Source organism: Rhipicephalus microplus, chromosome 8, assembly GCF_043290135.1.
Source record: "Rhipicephalus microplus isolate Deutch F79 chromosome 8, USDA_Rmic, whole genome shotgun sequence".
Classification (NCBI taxonomy): Eukaryota; Metazoa; Arthropoda; class Arachnida; order Ixodida; family Ixodidae; genus Rhipicephalus; species Rhipicephalus microplus.
Genome location: NC_134707.1, coordinates 15420093 through 15442724, shown reverse-complemented (window position 1 = coordinate 15442724; position 22632 = coordinate 15420093). Strand labels below are relative to the sequence as shown.

The following is a 22632-nucleotide window of genomic DNA, read 5'->3' as shown; positions in this document are numbered from 1 at the left end:
TGGGTGCCGACTGCGAGTTGTTCTTCCTTTGTTGTCAATGCAATATTTGGCTTAATATATAAACCACCCAATCGAGCAATGCGTTTTTGATAACTATACCTAGAACGCATGACATCATCATAGCATTTATTTCAAGTGCGCTGCAGGAAACGCTGCAGAGTGTATTGGGGATATTTGCATCCGGGATCTCTTAACTTCCTACATACTGAATTGGCCGAAGCATAGGTGCAAGTTGAAAAGCCATTTCGGCATAATCATCAGCCTCAGTTGTGTGGTTACGCGACTCGGTTAGACTGCTCTGCTGCTGACTTGAGGGTCCAGGGTTCTATTTTGGCCCCGGTGGTCGCATTTTCTTAGAGGCGAAATGTTGGAGGTTCGTATACTGTGTTACGGTAGCGTAAGCAAAGCTGCATTCACACGACGGACCAGATCGTGATTCGAGCATGCGGATTGCGTACTTCACACTGCCGTTTTGTTTTTTTGTTTTTTACGACAGGAAACACCCGAACGCGCGTGGCATGTGCTCTACGACGGCTGCCCATACCACCATTAAGTGACACCAAAAAAAAGGCACATTGGTTTCTGGCATCACCTACTGCCCAATTAAACAAGGAGTTTATGCCGTTAGACAAACGCTGCTAGATAACACTAGCGCTCCGATCTGACAATAAACCAGCGAGAACCAGACGCGCTCTCTTGAGCTGTGGGTTGATGGTGACGTAGGCAGCTGCCGCAGTACACCGGCTACGCGCTCGCGTGTTCCCTTTCATAATGAATGACAGTGTAGGTCACCCCACGTCAGCCATTCTCGCTTTGGTCTGCGTGAGGCGATTCGTGAAAAAATGGAAACCCCAATCACACTTGAGATCCTGCGGAAGAAGTGCGGAAATTTTCGCTTGCAGTTTGAATCCTCCCCAGTCGTGTGAATGCTGGGTGCGGAGAGATTTGAATCGCGTTATATGTCGCTTTACTGATTTTTCTCTCATCACGCCAATTTTGTGAATACAGATTGAAGAACATCAGATAATCACAGTACTGGAGCCCTCTGCTACGGCGTGCGTCATAATCATATTGCGGTTTTTCTTCGTAAATCCCCAAATGTCATTGTTACTTTCTTTTTATACTGTCTTTTGAACTTGCCGTGCAGAAACTTCGAAAAACATCTTTGGTTCATTGGCCGCCGGGCTAGCGCCACGAAAATGGCGAAGGATACCAGCGTAACTCAGCAAACATTATCAACAGTGACGAAAAGGAACGGATAACCAATGTACATTACAATGAAAATTTCAGATGTAAAGAAAGAGAGCGAGATAAAAGCTTCAATGTTGATTAATTAGCGAACTACAGCTCTGTTCACGGACATAAGACGGTTTATTACCACACAAAAGTATGCATCGGTAGGTACAGCATTCCAAATCAGATTGGTTCAAGATTCTGTTAGTCCTCGACCATGTTGTCGCATTTCTTATCGTATTTCTGCACGGGCGTGTGAGACGTGATCAGCCCCGCTGTCACAACTGCCGCGCCGCTAGACGGACAGACCCACTATGCACCAAGGATAGAGAGATGCACGTTCTTATCACAACGGAGCGTTGCCATGGCGACAATCGGGAAAGCCACGAGGGAACGACAGGCGCGGTCGTTCGTTTCCGTGTCTGGTTTTGACACCGGCCGTTTCCGATAGAATTCACCGCTTCGCCGACGCGGCGCAGGAGTGGATGCTTTCCGTCGACGAATGTTCGGTGTGCGTCGAACTACTGTGGATACGCCTACCCTCATAGGGCTACTTCCGTACAATTTACCGCCAAGGTGAGTTATTTGCGTACAAAGTTGTCAGGCTGAGCTGCCAGTTAGTTGCATTGTAGCTCCCTGGCTCTGAGGTGCGAACGCCGGCGTTGTTATGAAGCAATGCCTGCCCGTTACGTTGGTGTTGGAATCTCGCATGAAAGTATCTGAAAAGCTGCTTGTTTCTTGTAGACGGCGTTGTCTTGCTGACGCTTCACTACGCGAGGCATATGCGTGCTCCTGTAGCAGTTTCCCGAAAGCTATTTTGACGTTGCGTCTTAAACTTTTTGAGAAGGTGCTGTCCCGAAACAACTCTTACTGGCCTAAACACATACTCGCAGTAGTTAAGTAAGGCACATTCGTTATCGGGTATTGTGAAAAAACACAAGTTGGCCCCGACAGAGCTGAACTTCACGTTGCTGTCGCAATTGAGGCCCCCACGTCAAATAAAAGCGTCCGGCCTTTAGGTGATTTCGAATTGTTTGTATCGTACGCTCAACGTTTTTTTTTTGCCTACAGAACAGTGCGCTCGTAAAAGAGTCGCGGTAACACTTTAGCTTAGCTAACTATCCGTAGAGGCAGATTTCTATCTGCCGGAAACAGCGTGGATGGCAGTCCAGATGATAGAAGGAACGGTATAACGTATGCTGTGTCGTTACGTAGAATAATCATAAATTAGGACCCTTCATTATTTTTTCTTCTTATATTATGGCTTCTATGAGCAATAGTTCGTGATGAAGCTGTCATGGTGCTACCAATCTGGTAGCTCAAGGTAAGCTCAATTGTAATGTTTCGATTGGGCATCACACTGATGCAACCAGAGCTGTAGATTTTCGGAACGAAAGTACGAATGATACTCTGCCCTAATATTTGGTGCTTCAATTCAAAAGCAATGCACGCTCTATTAAAGCAACATCTCGGATTCCAATATGTCCGCGTTTGCTACCTGCCAATCGGTTGAGGCGGGCTCAAGACATTACTGTTTCGAGAATTTATATCTTGGCGCTCCCCTTAATCATTCCTCTCGTCATTTTTTTAACGAGGGCTGAACGATAACTGTTGGTGGTCTGGCCGAGTGTATTGTTTAACCTAGAGCAGGCACTGGCTGATATTTAGCGTAATGGTAGCTAATCTCTTTTGTTCCTCGCTAATCATGGCTTTTCTTAATTGATTACTCATAATGCTGGGTGTTATTACTGCACTTCTGGCGAATGTCGGCTTGCCTTGCCTTGTGTCAGCTTATAAAGCATGGTAAGTGTTTGACCATGTGGTTTTATGGAGACAATTCTTCTATAAAATAAAATTTATCTCATATATATCTGAATTTCGACGTGGCTGTGTCACGGAAACGACCGCGTCGGTGGCGTTCGGTGTGATTGAAAGCGTGGCGTTGTCCGTGTACAAAACATCACGATAGAAACAACAAATAAAAGACTACAATTGTGGCCGGATATGAACACAAGCCTAGGCATTCTACTTATAGCAATCATGTCTTCTAATCCAAGATCCACGCCAGTGCTTGAAATTGCTTTTAAAAAAAAGAGCTATACAGACGTCAAGTATTGAGAGGTGTTGTCATGAACTGATGCAATATTGTCTGTATCGCATGGCGAAGGCATGGACACAGCACCGGATGTCGCCATATGTCAATTGCATAACAAGTTAGTGGTTCAAAATTTCGCAAGCCTATTAAAACCTCAACAATTTTAATATGGATTTAGCAGAGCGAAAAGACACATCACTTAAGAAGGAACAAGCACAGCCTTGTGTGTGAGTTCCTTCTTGGGTGTTTGCTCGTTTTGCGCAGGTAAACTTGACCTAAAGGGGCGCGGCCACACTTTCCTATGAGCCATGTAATGGAGTCACTATAAAGAAGGTTGTTGCCTAATGAATGCACCACGGCAAAAAGTTTCAGATCTGTCCTGTACGAGCGCAGTTACAAATATTTGTCGCACGCAGTAATTGCATTCTTTATTCGTTTCGGCGAAAGTGCTGGAAGTTAAGCAGGTAGGTATGGCGCTGGGAAAGCAAATACGTTCTGCGCGTTTTGTTACCTTGAGCACTTTTACTTTTTTTTTCTTCTTATACGTGACATTTTAGTGCGTGTGACAGTTTGGGCTTGTTGGTATGACATGACTATAGCTATAGCGCGAAACCAGAACGACGACAAAGAGAGACCAAGGACTAGCACTTGTGTCCTTAATGTCTCTTTGTCGTCGTTCTGTTCTCGTGCTATAACTATAGTCATTTTAGTGTGATCGCGCGGGTATCCGTAAAGGGTTAAAGGGGCGCTGCAAAAACTCGTTAGCATGGTTCGAAACTATGCCGATCGGTAGTAGAGGCTTCCCAGAACACACGAGCCAAATAATACAGCGCAGCACGCTGCTTGAAGCTGAGAATAGTTATGAGTCAGCTAAAGATTGCTTTCTCTCCTCTCGACAAATGTCGCTACTCGCTCAAATATCACTCGTCAGATTAGCCATTGGCTGATTAGGTATGGCGTGCTCGGTCGTTACAGAAGCCGCCACTGAAGGCCACGACACATCTACGCATGCGGGCGCGAGCTCACTGAAAAGCCACGTATTCGTAGAAAAAAAGTGATCAAGGTCCCGAGGCACGCTTATCGTTTTCTATCTCCATACCATCCCTCCCTGCACAGCTTCCAGCGCTTTTATCGGTACCAGTGAAGAGAGAATGCTATAGCAGCTCCGCTCGTACAGAACGAATTCTGAGCAGTTTTGCGGAGGTGCATTCGCACTAAGGTCATTTAGTGAATTCATTTCATGGCTACTTGAAAAAACTTTTCCAGGGCACTTTTACACATTAACCAACGCACCGAAGCAGCAGTTTTAGCATGATTATTCATCATCAGCCACAGCAATATTAGTGTTCAGCTGCCTAGGTCCACGCATTTCTCGCGGAGACCTTTTTCCGAAGAGAAGATCCTTGGTTCATGGCTCTACGCGTCGCAGGCCAGCAAAGCGACGCGGGCATTGCTAAGTTTTCTAAAGACGACCGAGCTAGGCAACCGCTTATAAGATGTGCAATAGACAAGGTCACATCTACACACACGTTGCCCTTCACTTCTTTCTCTCTTCTCCTTTAATGCCCCCACCCCTTCCCCTAGTGCAGGGTAGCAAACCGGACGTGCGTCTGGTTGACCTCCCTGCCTTTCATTTCTTCCCTTCCTCCTCCTCCTCCTCGGGGAAGAGTAGTGTGCCTTACAATGCTTCGACTGATAATCGGCAATTTTGTAGTGGTTGCTTCGTAACGGTATCCGCAGCAAGATTTGTAGGAGATTTTAGAACGCCATATCTCGTTTGCATGACGTTCCTTTCCTCACACCATGAATGAGATGTACACCGAAAAGCCAAGTTTGGAGGCAAATGAGTGCGAAGGTGATCAGAAGAGAGCCAGCAATGCGATCACGCTGCAGCCTTACATTCTAAGCTTGACCGCACGACCGCGTCCCTCATAATCATATGGTGGTTTTGGGACGTTAAACCCCACAAATCAATCAATCAATCATTGACCGCATGACAGCGCACGCCGGGTGAAACGACAAACGCGGACACTCGAGAACAACACAGGCGCTCAGCGTATGTGCTGTCTGTCCTCTAGTGAATGTTCTGTTCGTTTTCACTTGGTGTGCACTTCCATAGACCTCAATGCTCAACCAACTAGGTTAAACCGCTATGATCAACCAACTAGCTTAAACCATACTGATCAACCAACCAGCTCACAAGTACAGTCGTAAGCGAGAATAATACGAACACTGCGCAGTGGAGCCTGGGATGGTCTGAATGATGCAGGGCACGAAGATATGAATGCTGTTTTGAATGGTTTGATTCCGCCCAGCAGTGTAAAGCTTCGTTGTAGAGTCATATTTTACCACACGGTGATACTGCCGTATGTGTTCAATTTCTGCAGCCTCCAGCAAGGCGCTACACATGTACAGCCTTCAGGCTATTTAGAACAGTTTTCTTTTGGACGAGGTTTTCCGTATGTCGTAGATAGAAAATTATCGGTGCCCTCAGCCTACAAGCATTCATTCACTGCCCAAGTACCAAGGAAGGTGAAAATAAAGAAGCGTTAACAAAGGAAGCTGAAACGTGCTACCCCGTTTTTGTTGTTTGCTTTGTATGTGTTCCTTTAATTTTTAGTGCACCAGTGTCGTGGGTACTGGGATTTTCCAACTACTGCGACAGATTGCTATGGGAGAGAGCAAGCGTATTGGTGTAAAGTATAATATTGCAACGAATAGGAAACAGGAGTGTAACGGTAAAAGCATGGCCAAGCCATGACCAGGTAAATGCCCAGAATTTATGCCATGACCCAGCCGTGTAAGACTCAGTACAAGCTGCTATTATATTTTAAACTTCGCAGAAGTATTGACACCAGGTTTAGGTAGTGTCTAATATTGATTAGGGACAAAGAAATCAGCAATGTGACCATCAGCTCCGCTCTTTCTTCCAAGGGCGCGATTCTCAATGCATCAAACCTTATGTATCATTCGCTTCGACCTCCACCGATTAGCTGGAGCTCGGCGAGCAGTGCATCTTTTGCTTCTCGTTCTTCTTCCGCAACGTCATTTTATCGTCACGAAGCTTTCCCCACACTTGACGCGAATGAGAGGGTCAGATTGCGCTTTACGACAACCAATGCTGCCCCCAGAGATTTTCTTTTGGACACGAATCTTGAAGGTCATGCATGAACTCAAATCATGCTAGCCCTTAAAATTAGGCTTTACGCAGCCTCCCTCCCGAGCCACTTGCAAGATTGGTACGCATTCCCCGCATCGTTCTCAAACATCAGAACATCTTCATACGCAACTTAACGGAGATGCACGAAAAACTGAAGTGCGAAAGGAAGGTAACTGGACAGAACGCACGCTAACAACTAAGAATCTATCGGAACAAACAGACATAAATAAGCGGTTACGTGAACACATGTAGAAGCGATTAGATGAGCAGCCATATTGTAATAATGACGCGCTTCCCGAAAATCATGCGTGCCCAGGTGTCCTCCTTTTGTTTTTCAGTTTTTCGTGCACATCAGTTAAGATGAATTACCCACTCGCCCCTCAGTTCGTGCTTTTGAAGTTCATACGCAAGGTCACCCACGTCAAGTTTGTGTTCTGTTACAGTACATTTCCTCCACATTCTTCCTCTTTAGGCTTGGAATATGCTGGCGAGCTCGATACTTTTACGTGGTCCAGAACAAGATGACGACACAGCTCACTGCTTTTTCAAGTAACTGTACATGCTCCACCAAGTGGATGTGCCCACTAGGTGGATACACATAAATAGCTCCTATGCACCACGCGATTACGTGGGTAGTGGTGACAGAACGTCGTAAAGAAAATGGTGTAAGAGACGCCCGCATGATGATTTAGCTTTCTGCTCTTGGGCATCGTGCAGCCGAACTCGTACATAGTAGAAAAACACCACTCACACAAGCCTTAAACTTAGAACTGATAACGTGCCCCCCTTACCCACTACCATGCCCCGTGTTTAGTGGTTAAACGTGGTTCTGTTGTAATATCCCTCTGGTGTGTTATGTAGAATCTTGCGAGCCCAGCACATGAGCATGTCGCTAGAAACCTCGAACATCTATTTAGGAGATACTAGGATGAGGATATCAAAACGGAAATAATAACTTCGGTGCTCTAACTTAGTACTGTTGGCCTGAACCTCAGGCTATGTCCATTGACGCACGGAACTGGGTCAAACCAGCTTGTGTCGTCCTCAATAAGTACTAAGGTCAATGAGAACTGTGAGAGGACGATTGTACCATATGAGGATGACCTCAGGACATCGAGTGCTGTCTGGGTAGTTTGGCACTCTCGCACTCGCCGTAATATTGTACTGTTTAAGCCAGGAGCATGATCCTTCGAAGCGTGTTCATTCGCTGCCGGCAGGTTTTCGTTCCCACATAATCCTTCAAGAAAAGGTGGCGCGATCTGTTGGGCAATTGCGTAGGGTGACTGGAAGAAACGAGCACTCTTTCGCTTTCTTTCTTCTCCATCGATGTTTACCAAGGTGAAGAGGTGGCTATGGTGTTTGGTGGTTGACCCGTATGCCCAGTGTTTGGTCCCAGCCGCGCTGGTCCTCTTCCGACGGAGGTGAATCGGCAAAGGTCCGTGTTCTGTCTGTGTACGTTAAAGAATCGCAGGTAGTCTAAATTTCTGGAGCCCTTTTCTACTGCGTCTCTCGTGATCATATTGTGGTTTTGGAACGTTAAACCTCAAATGGTATTATTCTCCTTCCCACCCGAAAGCTCTCCAAGTCCTACGTGACTTTGCAATGTACCAAGATCGCTACACCTTTGACCAAGTGACGCTTCGAAATGCGATGTGGCCGTGGCATTTGAAGTTTACATTTTATGTCACTAGGATGCCACAGGGTATTGTCATCCCATGATGCCTTTTCGCATAACTCATGTTGACGCCGCCGATGGTCACCTCTCATGTTTTATGAGACACGTCAAGCTTTCGCATTAAAACCCACAAGAAGAAAGACATTAGTTGTGGTCTGTGCAGAACCACAGACAGCGCAACGCCTGGTGGGGCATTATGAGGCCATTTTGTAATTATACCGTGGTTTTGGCGCACGAATCTAAGAACTTACACTTCTGTGTACTGTACTACTATTCGCCATAAAGTGAAAATTTTGACATTTTTTTTTCTTTCAAAGGCTCACGTATCCGAGAACTGGGGGAAGAAGCCAAGCCACAAGCTTAGTCTGAAAGCGTTGAAACTCCAGCGTGCGAGAAGAACACACATGGACTCTTCGCTGATGTACCGGGGTCTCCCCGGTGGACCTACCAAGATCAAGTTCGCTGAAGAACTACCTCGCCATTGCCTCTGTGGTCACTGTGGCATGATTACGCTGTCCATGTATCAAGACCCCGACAATCATATGTTTTGCGATGACTGCCTGCTTGAACAAAGTACGAAGCATGGCGTGTACCACATATTCTGCTCTTATGAATCCAGAAACATCGCCATTCACGAAGTAAGTATTCGTCTATTTCATATCCTAAATGGTACGAAACAAATATTTTTATTCTGTATAAATTGTGGATCAAAAGAAATCCGCGGTGAGCCTTTTTTTGGGGGGGGAGGGGGAGTATCATGTCATACGTGAGACCAATAGGCAGGGAAAGTGTTCTGCACTCGCCATCATGGCTACTAGCGCCGCTGACTGATGCTCCCACATTTCATGCACACACATACTCCATTATGTAGACGGGGGGCGGCTTCTGTGGTAGCTCAGTCGGTGGAGCGTCGGATGCAATATTCAAAAGTCGCAGCTTTGGTCCCTGCCCTCAAGAAATTATCTTTTCGTCCGGTCTGATTTCTTAACATTTACACTACGATTACATGCCCCCCCCCCCCCGTACATTTCTTGCCTTTATTGTCTGTAAGTTTTTTTTAGGTGCACCTTAAAGAATCCAAAGTGCTCGGAATTTCCGGAGTTCTCTACTATGGCGTCTCGCATAATCATATCGTTATTTTCGGGTGTTGAATTCCCAAAAGTGTTATTTATTAGATGGTTGTTAGTGTATAATAAAAGGCACACGTGGCTCATTTTTCGTAAAGAACAGATGACTAATTTGCTTGCTATTGATTTCACAAAAAGTATTCTACTTCGATTTCTGTTTTTCCTACAGATGTTCGAAGCTCGGGACCTCATAACGATCATTCGTGATCAGTACGTGGAATGTCCAAATAAACCGCATTGCAAAGAATATATGCCCCTAAGAAATCTGCGCGTAAGTTTGCGTGCTATGTTTGGCTGCGATTTTGATGCGTATCTTACGTGGCAAAATGTTCGAGCACACGACACTCGCGTTGTGCGCAGGTGGGCGGTTGCATAGATAAAAAATTCAATTTGCTCCATCACACGGCCTATGAGTGCTAAAGGTGGTCGCGATACGGTCACCATATTAAGCGCCCCCTACTGCGACATGCGTTTTTATCATGTAGTGGCTTTGGCGCGTGAATATTCGAGAATATTATTGGTTACCAATGAAAGTACACTCTTTATCACTTTACTACTAGACGTTACTATGCTATTGCACTTATATTATCATCCTCGTTGCTAAAAACTAAAGCTATAGGGAAAGAAAAGCATGAAAAAACAAGCACTCGTCCTGTCTGTATCTCCCTTTGTCACCATGGTTTTGGCTTTGCGTAAAGGTCATTCTCAACATTGCTTCCATCAGCAACAAACACCGCATAAGAGCATCATGACTGTGTCATTCTAAGATAGTAGAACAGTTATTTTTATAGGCACCATAAAAACTTTAACTGAAGCCGATCTCAAGGAACTCGATGGTGGGGGCCGCTCGTCAAATGCAGGGAATTATGTTGCAGACGGAAAAAGTGTTTTATTGTTGTAGCCGGGAAAACTACTACATAAAATTGACTGACCTCAGTCACAATTACTTCTTGCACATAAGGCACATTAACAAAAGAGTAAAAAACGATTAAAAGTTGTTTCGAGTGTAAATAACAAAGAAAAAAGCTTGTTGTCGTCTTCGTTTGTCTTTGTATTTATTATTCTACGCTGTCGTTAAGTGGCACAAGAAGGGTTTTAAGATGTGGTGCATCATGTTTCCCTTGTAAGTGTTGTTGTCTCACGTTTTATTAATAAAGCACTGACTAGTCGACCCGTCGAAATAGAGTACGATAGGCAGGAACGCCAATCACGCGCAAAGCAACAAACTCCCGGGCATCTCTTCTTTCTCCTCTTTACTACAGCGTTGAAATTTAAAACATCGGTACAAACTATTACCAGTCACTAGTTTCCAATAATGTTGTTTTCAAGGCGAGCTCACACATTGGCATTTGTGCGTCAAGGTATATTCCTTGAGTTAACTTTGTGTTGCTCCGTGCTACTTACCTAAATCTCTGAGGCCACGCAGACGGATGCGGTTGGTTAGGATCTTCTACGCCACATGCCGCTACGTTTCTAGCCTCTGACGAGAAAGCCATCTGTTCCTCGTTTCAATGAGCTCATTTGATCATATTTCACTAGTCCAATTAACATATTGTTATATGACGGATGTTATCTAACGCAATCTTATGCTCAGATGCCATGTCTAATAAACAGGACTCTTAACATGAACCGAAATAATTGATTTTAGAGCACTTTAGTAGATCTTTTTTTAATATTCGGGATAGCAGAAGTGAGTGGCTTACCGTAAATGTTTGGGAGAGAAATAAGAGTGTCTTGGTCTTTACTCATTTAATTCAGTATAAGGCAAACTGAAATAATTACCTGAACAGTTAGCGCCACCCTTGCCACATCACTATGAAGATGACGGCATGGGCCTGCGTTTATGGCTTTTTTCTCGTGTTTGTGCATCTGCTGCACTGAATATACGTGAAGTAATATACATTTGTCGTAGTGGTAAGACTCCGGCACATACCATGAAACTGCCATATGCATAATGCACAAAAAGCTTGAGTTTGATGGTGCTGATGACGGGTAAACAAGACACCTAGTCAAACTATGGCGAAGGAAAATATTGGCGCCTCGGCAATGCAACAGTAATGAATCCTTCAACTTTGTCCATCTATCAGGAACACTACGTTTCTTGCAAGAAGCTCGTTGAATGTCCCAGCTGCGGCGAGAGCATTGAGACCGAGAAATGGAATGGCCATCGTTGCCCCTTGGAGAACGAACAAGCCGTATCGAAAGCAAAAGAGAAAAATGGAGCTTCTATGAAGTTGGTTCAGGTAATCACTTAATTTTTTTGTGTTCCACAATTGTGATTGATGTGTAATGTTCAATGATTAATACAAGCCCCAGTGGTCTGTAGTAGTGCTCGAATCGAGTCACCGACCCCCGTCATCAGACTAACCTCAAGGGAGCAGAATGGTCTTGTAGGCTGCATGTTTTTATTTTGCGATGGTCAAAAGTAGGCTAAGAATTATCATGATAGTAGAAATGAAATTACATGAGAGCTCGAGCACATACATTACTTTGATACCATCCGATTCTGTTGAAACAATGTAGCCAAAAAGAGTATGTTGAGTCTGTCCAGTTGAGACGCTCCTGTAAACGCAAGTCTGATGTTTCGTATAGTCAACAATGTGTTCTTTTAAACCGAAGATCTATATTTCTAGGAAGCTCATTCGTTTATCTCTACGTCTTAAATAGCAACTCTGCTGCTACTACCCTGAATACAGTATTGAAAAAATTGCGTATTGGGTGAAAGAGATAAAGAGCCATTCTTAGGTGGTAAACTCTTGTGTTCGAGAAGATAGGTGAGTGAGATTCTTAGTCCGGATCCAGTTGGCGCGAACCGCTGTTTTGGAAAAATTCAAATGAACCCTTGGCGCCTTGTATGACGTGAGGAAAAACTGTTTCAGCGTTAGGAAAGTGTTTCTACTGCTGTAGTTTGAACCACTGGAAATCTTCCCACCCATACATCGGTGTTAAAACTCCACAAACCACTACGCCAATGTTGTTTATCAACCTCTTTCACAGAGTTTTATGATTAACGAACGTGTAGTAATCCGAACTTTACTGACAGTGCAGGGATGTAATCTATCTATTTATATTGCGACCTGGAAATCGCAATTGGTCAAAAACTTGAACCACGTCAGCAGTATTAGAAGTAAGATTTTCTATTAACCTTAAGGCAGTGAGGATGTCTATTGGTGGCACGGGGATTGCGAATAACTACTCTGTTTATAAAGTGTGGTCGAGGTAAGCAGACATTGCACTCACTAAAACTGGTATTCGTCAACACATTTCCTATCCCGATTGGCGTGGTTCTTTAGAGGTTAGCCATGAAGCATTATGGACACTAATATACTCTGTGCCTCAGCAATAAATCCAGAAATTTTCACTGGAGGCTGGGAGAAGGGGGTAAACTCAACTAGCTATATTTACTCTGTGCTTAAATTGTGCGCGCGCGCATGTGTGTGTGTGTGTGTGTGTGTGTGTGTGTGTGTGTGTGTGTGTGTGTGTGTGTGTGTGTGTGTGTGTGTGTGTGTGTGTGTGTGTGTGTGTGTGTGTGTGTGTGTGTGTGTGTGTGTGTGTGTGTGTGTGTGTGTGTGTGTGTGTGTGTGTGTGTGTGTGTGTGCGCACCTGCATTACTGAAAAAAATATTGGGCAGGAGTGCGGAACCCCCTGCCTTTTCATCCCCCTGGCAACGCCAGTGCCACATTATCAATGAAATGAAACGCACGCATCGTCATTCGTCATCCTTTTTGTTGTGTTCAGCCTGCCTTTTCGCACCACGCTAAGTTATCGTGAGCACCTACGATGCTAGAAGTGCTAGAATTATACTTTCTTAGCCCTCAGCTGAAGTCGCGCGTGAGTGTCAATGTAGTACAAAAGTGTCGATGCATTATCGATAGGTCATCCAGCCACATCAATGAACATTTTGAAAAAGAAGCGTACGAGAAAGCAAAGCTTTCAGCGGGAATGATACTACTTAGTTATTGAACAATGTCCGCCACCACTTATGGAAGTGAATAGCGTATTATTCCTCATTAAAAGCAGTATAAAGTAGAATGATAAATGGTTATGACGTAATAAAGCAGTTGTATTCAAAGTTTTGCAACGAGTGACGTGATAAAATGCTACCTAAAAACCTGTTTATATGTCATCGACTTGAAAACATTTATGTAAAGATTGCCCTTCTGCAACAAGCATTGCGATCAGCGGCGTATAATAAATGCGCGAAAATTAAATACAAAATTACGCACACAACTTGAAACGTATGGAAGTGGTAGAATAAGTCACGGTATTCCAACACTTGATTGTAAATACTACGTGAAAGGCAAGCGGGTTAGGGGGAGGCACAAGGTTAGGTGGGCAGATGAGATTAAGAATCTTGCGGGTATAAATTGCCAGCAGCAAGCAGAGGACCGAGTTGTCTGGTGGAACATGGGAGAGGCGTTTGTCCTGCAATGATGTTGATGATGATGATGATGATGATGACTACGTGAATAATTATTTGAGGTATCTGTGGTCTATCATACTGTATTTCTCTTCGTAAACTAAATTCAACAGCATTCTTAATTCACAGGCCATACTTATCTTCTGGCAATAAGTTTATCTAAAAGTGTATGAAAATACATATTTCGAAATTTTTGCCGTGACGCGAGAGTTTTCTGTATCGTTCAGCTTTTCGTTGTTTTTCTTGTATTTTTCAATATTTTTTACGTTGTGCATTGGTCTTTGCTCTAAACAATTATATAACAATTTGTTTGGTGTACATCTCCTCGTACAGAGATTTCACACAGATTTTTTGTTCGTATTTTTACGTATTATACATTTTATAGTTTTTTATGCCCATTGTATAAAGATTCGCCTTTTTCCGCTACATCATCATATAGGATTCTTTTCCACTTATTTAAACACACTATTAGTCATAGGGACCCCTTTCACAATTCGTGCTGAGTTCAGGGGTCCCAACTGTTTAAATATTACACATTTTACTCTGTGTTACAATTCAACTTGTTGATTGATTTATTTACGTGCCACGTTTAACGTTTCGTTTAACGGGGTACTAGCTTCATCTAAACGATGTTTTGTAGCAAAGCATTTCGATCTAAATTCATAGAAATGAACCTAATGTAACAAGACTGGTTCATTTACGATTAGCTCAATGCTTGTGTACTCTCTCCCAGCAACAGTGCACAGAATTGGTCAAAGTAAAATGTCCTAATGAGCCCGTGATGTCGGGGAGGATTAGCAGCTGTTGTTTATTCAAAAAGTTGCATTACACAAGTTAACACCACAAGAAAGAGGCATTGGTAGTACAAGTAATACAGAACAAGTGGCCTGCTATACCCTGTGGGTGTGTTTATGATGCGTTCTACGACTTTGTAAACAATTATATTTAATAAAATGGCTTGATACTCAGAAAGGCACCAGAAATTTCACGCCTTGAATACAACGCTCCATTATCCCTGCTTAGAAGTGCTCCACGAAAAAAGCATTGATTGATATCTGCGGTTTAACGTCCCAAAACCTCCATATGATTATGAGCGACGCCGTCGAGAAGGGCTCCGGAAATTTCGACCACCTGGAGTTCTTTAACGTGCACTCAAATCTGAGCTCACGGGCATACAACATTTTCGCCTCCATTGGAAATGCAGCTGCCGCAGCCTCGATTTGATCCCGCGACCTGCGGGTCAGCAGCCGAGTGCTCTAGTCACAAGACCATCGCGGGGGGAGGGGAGGGGGGGGGGGTCCTCGGAAAAAGCAGGAGAGTCGAAAGGCTATGTTGACTCCTCTGGCGTGCAACCAGTATCGGGAATAGTATATTTTAATAATTTTGAGAATGTTCTGAGCTTTGCGCTTCACAATAAGTGTATGCATCTGTCAAAAAAGCACTGTCATGCATGCTCACATTTTTGTTGGTTCGTCAATTGTGCAACACTTCATCTGCGTTAACTAATGATCGGCAAAAAAGTATGGAGCTCACTCGGACACCAAGAAGAAATATAAATAATTCGCGCTTAGGGCTCATTAGCATTAAGAATTGCCAATAGTTTGCTCACCTGAACTCTTGGCCACAGACTCACCAACATTATTCTCAACCGGGCTTGCTCAGACCCAAACCTACCGAAGAATTACTCACTGACCCAGTCTGACTTACGGTTCGGCCGAAGTCTGAGTTAATCGACCCCTCAGTGAGCTTGGTGACTCAAGGTGTCAGTGAGTTGATAAGAATGTAATTATATGAATAATACTAATACTACTATATTCACAACACTGATTTCTTGCAGGACCCAGAAAGTAAAGGAAATCAGAAGCGTTTGGTCTTGCACCCACCGCAAACCCATTTTGAGACAAGGGCCTACCGGAGACATTGTGACCGCCAAGCTTTAAATATTTATACATCTCCTAGTGAAACTCTAGGTCAGGCTGAACCTGCAGTTCCACGACGAGAGTGGCAAGTTACGTGTGACACACGTGGCACAGCTCCATCGGTGCAGGTATGTGCAGGTTGTCAAAGCTGTCTTAGACCTCTGTTGCAGTATTAGCCTGTGTAGTAGTAAAGTATTCGCAAAATCTAACAAATTTGGAAAGATGATTTAGCTGAGCATTAGGTTGCCTGCACTTGTGATCGTCGACTAGATAAGATTAAGGTTATCCCAAGATTATCAGCGGTCCTTCTATGAGCTCATACTGTGAAGCAGCGTTTCTGGCTGTGCATAAGAAATTTAGCGCCTCATAGTAGGTTTCCAGCGTATGGCCTTCAACCAAGAATTTCACCTTGTGTTACAGCATTTCCTATTCAGCACTTCTGCCCATACTTTCTTGTGAACACGTCTGTTTCGCGTAAGCGTGGACAGTTGCAAGCTAATCTCGTTGTTGATTTCTTTAAAAAGCTTTGTTGTAGCATGCACCCAAACACGAGCAGAATGCACGTATGGGCACCACACGGCGTTGTGTGGGGTCAATATGCACCTTCCCGTACCCAAGTGTCTTTTCACTCTGCACCAAAGCTCTTTCAAATGTTTCGCGTAACATTCCGTTTTTAAGTGGTAGTGAGAAGGGGTAGGGATAGTACTACTAGTAGAGGTAATGGTAGTTAGCAGTCTGCAGGAAACGTCTAGTGGCTTCATTGGCTCAAATGGCCGATCAATTCATCTCGCTTTGACGAGGTATGTGTGAGCATGTACACATTTAATATAGCGGGATATTTGACATCGTGTGATCCCGCTTGCCAGTCATGTAGGAAAGATAATCGAGCATGAGCAACTTTGCTGTGTGACTATTTCCATTGAGTGAATGGACCTTAGATTTAAAAAAAAACGCCTCTATGCATGAGCGTGTTCATCCTTACGATTTCGGAAATCATGCATCAACGCTAAATACGTCGTGCACACTATTCGTTCCACTACTCTTAGCACCCGAAAAAAATACCTTACTTTCAGTAGTGAACTGTTGCTTGTCTGTGTGCTCAGATTTGGGTGCACGTTAAAGAGCCCCAAGTGGTCGAAATTTCCGGAGCCTTCCACAACGGCGTCTCTCACTATCATATGGTGGTTTTGGGACGTCAAACGCCACATATAAATCAACCAATCACACATATTGTTTTGCTGCCTTATAGCAGGTCATTCGTACAAAAAGCGTTCTCTTCTTTTGTGATCAGTGATGTACATCCTACTGGTCGTAAAGCAATACTTTCACAATACTCGCGTACCAGATCCATGTGTTTTCTTGTCATATGAACTACATGTTGTACGTTTCAATACCAAGTTTGTATTTTTAAAAAGCCGTAATCGGTCTTGTTCAGCTGTAACTGTCTTGTTCTGCAGAAGTTTAGGCTCATATTACGTCAGCTGATTCATAATAATAAGTGCAGCAGTAAAAACAAAATAACGAATATTACTCAAAATGAACAATCGGTGCCTGAAGAAAAAACACCTTTGTATGTCATCTTATTTGGACCTCTGACTACACAAAATAAACTAACAACCTTAGCTGACTGATCCGTCGTGCATTTTTTCGTTCTTCCTAATTTTTTACTTCTTCTACAGTTAGTAATTTTCTTTCGATGTGAAATATTTTCTTGGAAAAATTTTGCAAATCTAAAGTGGTCCACCTTACACCCTCTTGAGGTTATGTCTTGCAACTATGCGTTGTTTCGAATATTCCGACGAGTGATCAGACGTCAATAAAGCTGCTCTTCGCTGAGAACCACAAGACCACGCATAGTTTGTGCTCTCAGAACTTAAAGTAGCGGGCTTCATCCCGACTGTAGCAGTTGTACATTCCCAGAGGCGAAATATCAGAGCAACGCATTCTGTATGATTTCAGCATGTGTTAAAGAGCTTTAGGTAGTAAAATATCAACCCCCTTTACCACGTGCTTCATAAACACATTGTGGTTTCGTCTTGTCAAATCCATGATATTATCATTAACATTCTTGCTTTCGGGATTCCTGTTGTTTCAGAACAGCAATGGAGAGAACCACGGCCCTGAAGCAACGTCTCTGTGCCAATATTGCCAGCGGAAGGTTAAAGAGATCAACATGCAGCGTCACCTGAACAATTGCACCAAAGCTCCTAAACCTTGCGTCTACTGCGACAAGATGATTCTCCCTGAAACAATGCAGGTGAAGGCGCATTTAGACTCGTCTCGTATTTGTCAAAAGTGCCGTATCGCGTGACATTCTTATCTTCCGTTTGCATAGCTAGGAACTACATGTGTTAACATTGATCTTTACGGTAGGATAAGTTGGTTACGAGCAACAGTCACCACTCTTAGTGGGCATTGCGTACTCGCTGCAGATTTTCCAGCCTACCAAGGTATATGTGTTTGGGTGAATAAAGCAACGATGGCCTAAAGGGGAGGCGCGTCGAGTACTCTAATGCACGTCGCGTCTGCCCTTTTTATTCTGGCAAACCCACTGCACAGCCATGCTCCATCCGCAAAGACCATCCGCGTCATTGCTACCTTATTGGCGCCCCCTGATGTAAACAGTCCACACAGCCACCACGCTGAGATTTCCTGCATGGCGCGAGCTGGGTATGAGCTACGAAAGACCCGCCATTCGACCAAGGATACCACAGCCAGTTTTACACTACAGCTCTTGCAATGGAGTCTGTACAATCTTGCATGGTCTGCCACAGTCCGAGGCTCTACTCTAATTTGTCGACGCCGAGCAGAGGCCTCGTTAACCAAGAAGGCTTCGTAAAGTTCATAAGATAAACCAAATTTTTTAAGACTTATATGATCACTGTAGAGCGCTCACTTTTTAATTATTCTCCTAACTGTGTACCCGTTTCTGTTCTTGCTGTGGTGACCATGAATTCTAATCCTGATCTGCTTTTGATGCTAAAGTGGTTAACTCAATTATGTTGACGGTGGCCTCTCACCCTTCATTTCAGATGCATTTTCATGAGTGCGATCGAAACCCCGACAATATACCGCAGGTAAATATCTTCAGTATTTCATCATCCCCTTTTCGTTGTTTAACTGGAAAGGCTATATTGCCCTCGAATCAATCAAGACATCGAGTTAGGCAGGAAGGAGGTTCCGCACTGACTTCCACGTTAACATAAGTGGTGTTGTCCCTGTAGAAGTGTCACACAAACAATTCGCATGTATTGCACTCCTGGTCAGAAGGCAAAGGGGCGTTCATGTAATTCGTCTTTGTGGAGGTCAGGAAGAAATGGGAATGCGTAAGAAATGCAGTGCGTAGGCTGTTAAGAGTGATAGACTCAATGTTAAGAGAGCGCAATTTTAGTTTCCGAATTTTTAAACTGCAATTTGTAGCCTTTCTTCTGATATTGCAATGAAATTGTAAGTGCTCTAGCATATCATCTAGTTAAGGCTAAAACTCTTAATTCGGAAAACTAAGCGCTGACTTTTCAAATCTCGCGTGGGAAAGAATTCAACCTTATGGGTGTTTTGAGCATATCATCTTCCAAAAAAAAAACAATGTCATAGCTTTCGTTGAGTGCCAGCGGTAGTTTAGTGGGCGCCCAGTGTATGTGCTGTGACATCGACAATATTCGCTCTGTTTTTGAAGGTGCGGGGAGTCACAAGAGGCCTCTATCTACGTCGTGCCAGTTACGATATCGCGAGGTGCTGAAAACTTATGAGCACTCTCGCATTTTATTCAAACAAAATGAATGTATCTGAAAGGCAACGTTCGTTAGTCATAATTCGTCAGAAGTGTCCACGGATGCAGGACTCTCAAACACAAACATCTTGCGTATCCAAATTCAGTGTCAGGGGTCCCATTAAAAGTTTGCGAGAATAACGGGGTCGCGGCAAGTACATGATAAGGTTGATTGGCGGTATATAGAGAGGTTTGTGTTCTGCAGTGGGTGCACTCAGGCTGGTATTGATGGAGATGATGTTGATGGGGACACTCCTAAAAAGCAATGTGCTATGATTCGGCCTGCACACTCACTCTGCATACTTTATTTTATGAATTGGTGTAATGCTTGACTGGCTTTCCTTTGTGTATGGTAGTAAGCCGCACGCTTTCATTCCGTTCAGCCTCTGTTATTTCTTGTATTTATCTCCCTGTGGCTCATTTATTGACTCAAATGAGTCTTGCATGCCATTGTTTGTATGATATTTTCTTGTTTGCTAGGAAATACGAAGGCTTTCACTGATAGTTTTGTTACACGCCAAATTTACGTGCCAGCAAACAGCGTGTGTTTGCCTGTGCTACTTAATTTAGTATTCTTCACATACACTTACACAAACACACACACACACACAAGCTCAGGTGCACCAGACAAAATGTTGGTAGAAATAAACAGTGCTAAGATGGACCACTTGGTTACTAGCTTGATGAATCATAGTTGAATTGGCGACCACAACGGGTAAGTAAAGAAGAGTAGATGCAGGACGAACGTCAATGTGAAATATTGTTTACTTCAAAAAAAGAAAGAAACGCATGCAGCAAGAGCTGTACAAATACGAAAGAAACAATACTGTGCATTTTGTTGAGTAGAATATCAAAAGAGAAGTCCTCTGTGGCCTAAACTGACACTGAACAACCTGTACTGCACCGCAAATTGTGAGACATTTTCACGAGTTATATTAACTCATTGCTTTCATGCCTCATATTTGGAAGACCTCTTTTATTACTGCGAAAGCTTCGTACAATGCTCTTTCATGCTGCGCCTTAAAAGTTTTATGAAATAAATGTCGGTAAACGCTGGAGTGCACAAGGACATTTTACTTTAGTTACCTAGTTTGTAGTGTGAAAAAAGTTATGTAAGGCTTAAACGCGCCTTCGACAAGGCAAATGCGACAATATACACATGAAACGAAAGAATGTTGCCTCTTGAATACAATCTATTATTAACTGTAGCCACAGGATTTTGAATAGATAAAATATTGCCCACTAAAGGCATGTTGCTGGCCCGAGCTCTGAGATATTACTATTAGTAGGTCACAACCTATGGCAACATTATCAGCTCCTCCCACAGCAATGGCTCAATGGAGCCCCCTTAAACAGTTTTTGCGTAAGAGCTCTGTTCTATAGCGCTTGTTCATTTTTGACATCAAACACCTTTAGTGTGCTTTCGATAGCCACATTTCCCTGAAGAGTCATGTTTGAGTCACTGGTGGTATTCCAGAGGAGTGTACCTTTTGGTAGATTTCCTCAGACCCTTGCAATCAATACTCGCCCTCTCCACTTCTCAAATCAAATGCTTTAGATGGCAAGAAGAACTTGTAATTTTCATATGTTCATCGTGTACGCCAAACAGGAAAAAGTATTTACAGCTGCTGTTAAAGCGAGCTAATATCTCTCAGACGAAGGGCAGGTGCATTGCGTTCCTGGGAATTAAGTTATAGCCTAGGTTGGGTTAGGATAGGTTAGGTTAGGTTAGGTTAGGTCGGGATGGGTTGGGTTAGGTTAGGTTAGGTTTTGCTTAACTTTTAACCAATTCTGAAGACAAAGCAAACCATTGTACATGTCTGTGTTACAAAAATGTTTTTGAAAAGCTGTTTTCACTCGTTTACTCTTACAAATGAGCATGTCATTAATTACGTTTGGAGCTAAAAAGTATAGTCACATAAGTAGAGTAGAGATGATCGTTTCCAATCATTTTGCGTGTTGTTTGATCGTGACGCTCACTTAGACGGTCACGTATTATTATGACCCCAACGCACACCAGGAACTTTTCTCGCTGTGACCTTCTAATTAGGTGCCCCGGCACTGCCCATTTCGGACACCGGCTGTTGGCACTAGCTCAGTGAGTGGGGCGCCCCGTTTCTGGTTCCTCCGCAGCGTTATTTGGACGTCACCGAGCTTTCACACCTTTCCACACAAATCAGAGCGATGAAATGTATTTATATGCTACAAAGACAGCTTCCTGAGATCCACTTTTAGCGCTGCGATTCTCTGAGGCCGTGCATAACCGCCAAATCTGCGATTGCGTTAGCTCTTGAAATAACTTTATAGCAGCCACCCATCTAATTCACTTGTTAAGGTCGGTTAGCAATCCTTGCATTATTATCATGCATCTGGGACATGCTCCTATGCAAGGACAGGCTTGTGAAGTCTTTCTGAGTTCCCTGTTATGCTACACTTCATCCGCTGTACATGTTTAAGCGTTGTCGTATGTTAGAGTGTGTTGTTCAGGTTCTGTACATCGACGTCGTCAAGAGCGTAATGACGTTGCTAAAAATCGCTTTCATGAGTAACTGAATGCACTCCACCAAAATTCACTTGTCTATTAGGTGCACATATTACTGTGAAGCGATGCATATGACTTCTTTGAATATGAGGCATCGCAGGCATAATAAAGAGAACTATCAGATACTAACAAGAAAGTTTGATGACTATTACCCCAATCAAGGTAATGACACTCATGAACGGCATGTTTCGTATGCGAGTTCAACATTCAGCGCAGCCATTCGAGCATTTTGCGAATACTTTAAGAGTGGGAGTGAAGCTGTCCAATTTCGCCACCCTTGATGAGTCTCTGGTCAGGCGCGAGGTTGTCTTCAGAACTAATTAGTAATAACAAATCTGTCACAAAAACAATACAGCGGGACCAAGTATTTAACCTTTTAAAGGCTAAATAAATTGCCCGCAGCTTCCCTCGGGGGAACACTGAGGAGGATGCGGAGCATATAATTGGTAAACGGGGTGTTAAAGTGCGACTTACTTGGGTCGATGGCTAAATTGGTTAACGTGGTTGTGAAATGGGGTGTTAAATTGCGACTTACTTGGGTCGATGGCTAAATTGGTTAACGTGGTTGTAGGAGGGGGTGTTAAATGAGTGAACACGTACACACGTATGCGAAAGGGCGGCGCTGGTCGAAGGGACGTCGATCATTGTGTTTGTGGATTCGTTGGAATTCATTTCACCGCGACCTTGGACGT

The 22632-nt window shown here is 43.7% G+C and overlaps 1 protein-coding gene across 7 annotated transcripts in view; it reads left to right on the top strand.

Annotated features, from left to right (window-relative positions):
- Positions 1 to 1568: 1568 nt before the first annotated feature.
- Positions 1569 to 22632, top strand: part of LOC119164172 (uncharacterized) — a 32803-nt gene continuing 11739 nt past the window's right edge. For 3 of the 7 annotated variants that reach the window (XM_075871155.1, XM_075871153.1, XM_075871151.1), the window contains exons 1-7: positions 1573 to 1809; positions 8481 to 8801; positions 9460 to 9561; positions 11378 to 11533; positions 15548 to 15757; positions 17725 to 17886; positions 18662 to 18706. In XM_075871155.1, coding sequence (XP_075727270.1) covers positions 8568 to 8801; positions 9460 to 9561; positions 11378 to 11533; positions 15548 to 15757; positions 17725 to 17886; positions 18662 to 18706 — 909 coding nt within the window. In that variant the 5' untranslated portion in view covers positions 1573 to 1809; positions 8481 to 8567. Of the gene's footprint in view, positions 1810 to 8480; positions 8802 to 9459; positions 9562 to 11377; positions 11534 to 15547; positions 15758 to 17724; positions 17887 to 18661; positions 18707 to 22632 lie in introns of all 7 variants that reach the window. The other 4 variants (XM_075871158.1, XM_075871157.1, XM_075871156.1 and 1 more) reach the window with 3 other exon arrangements.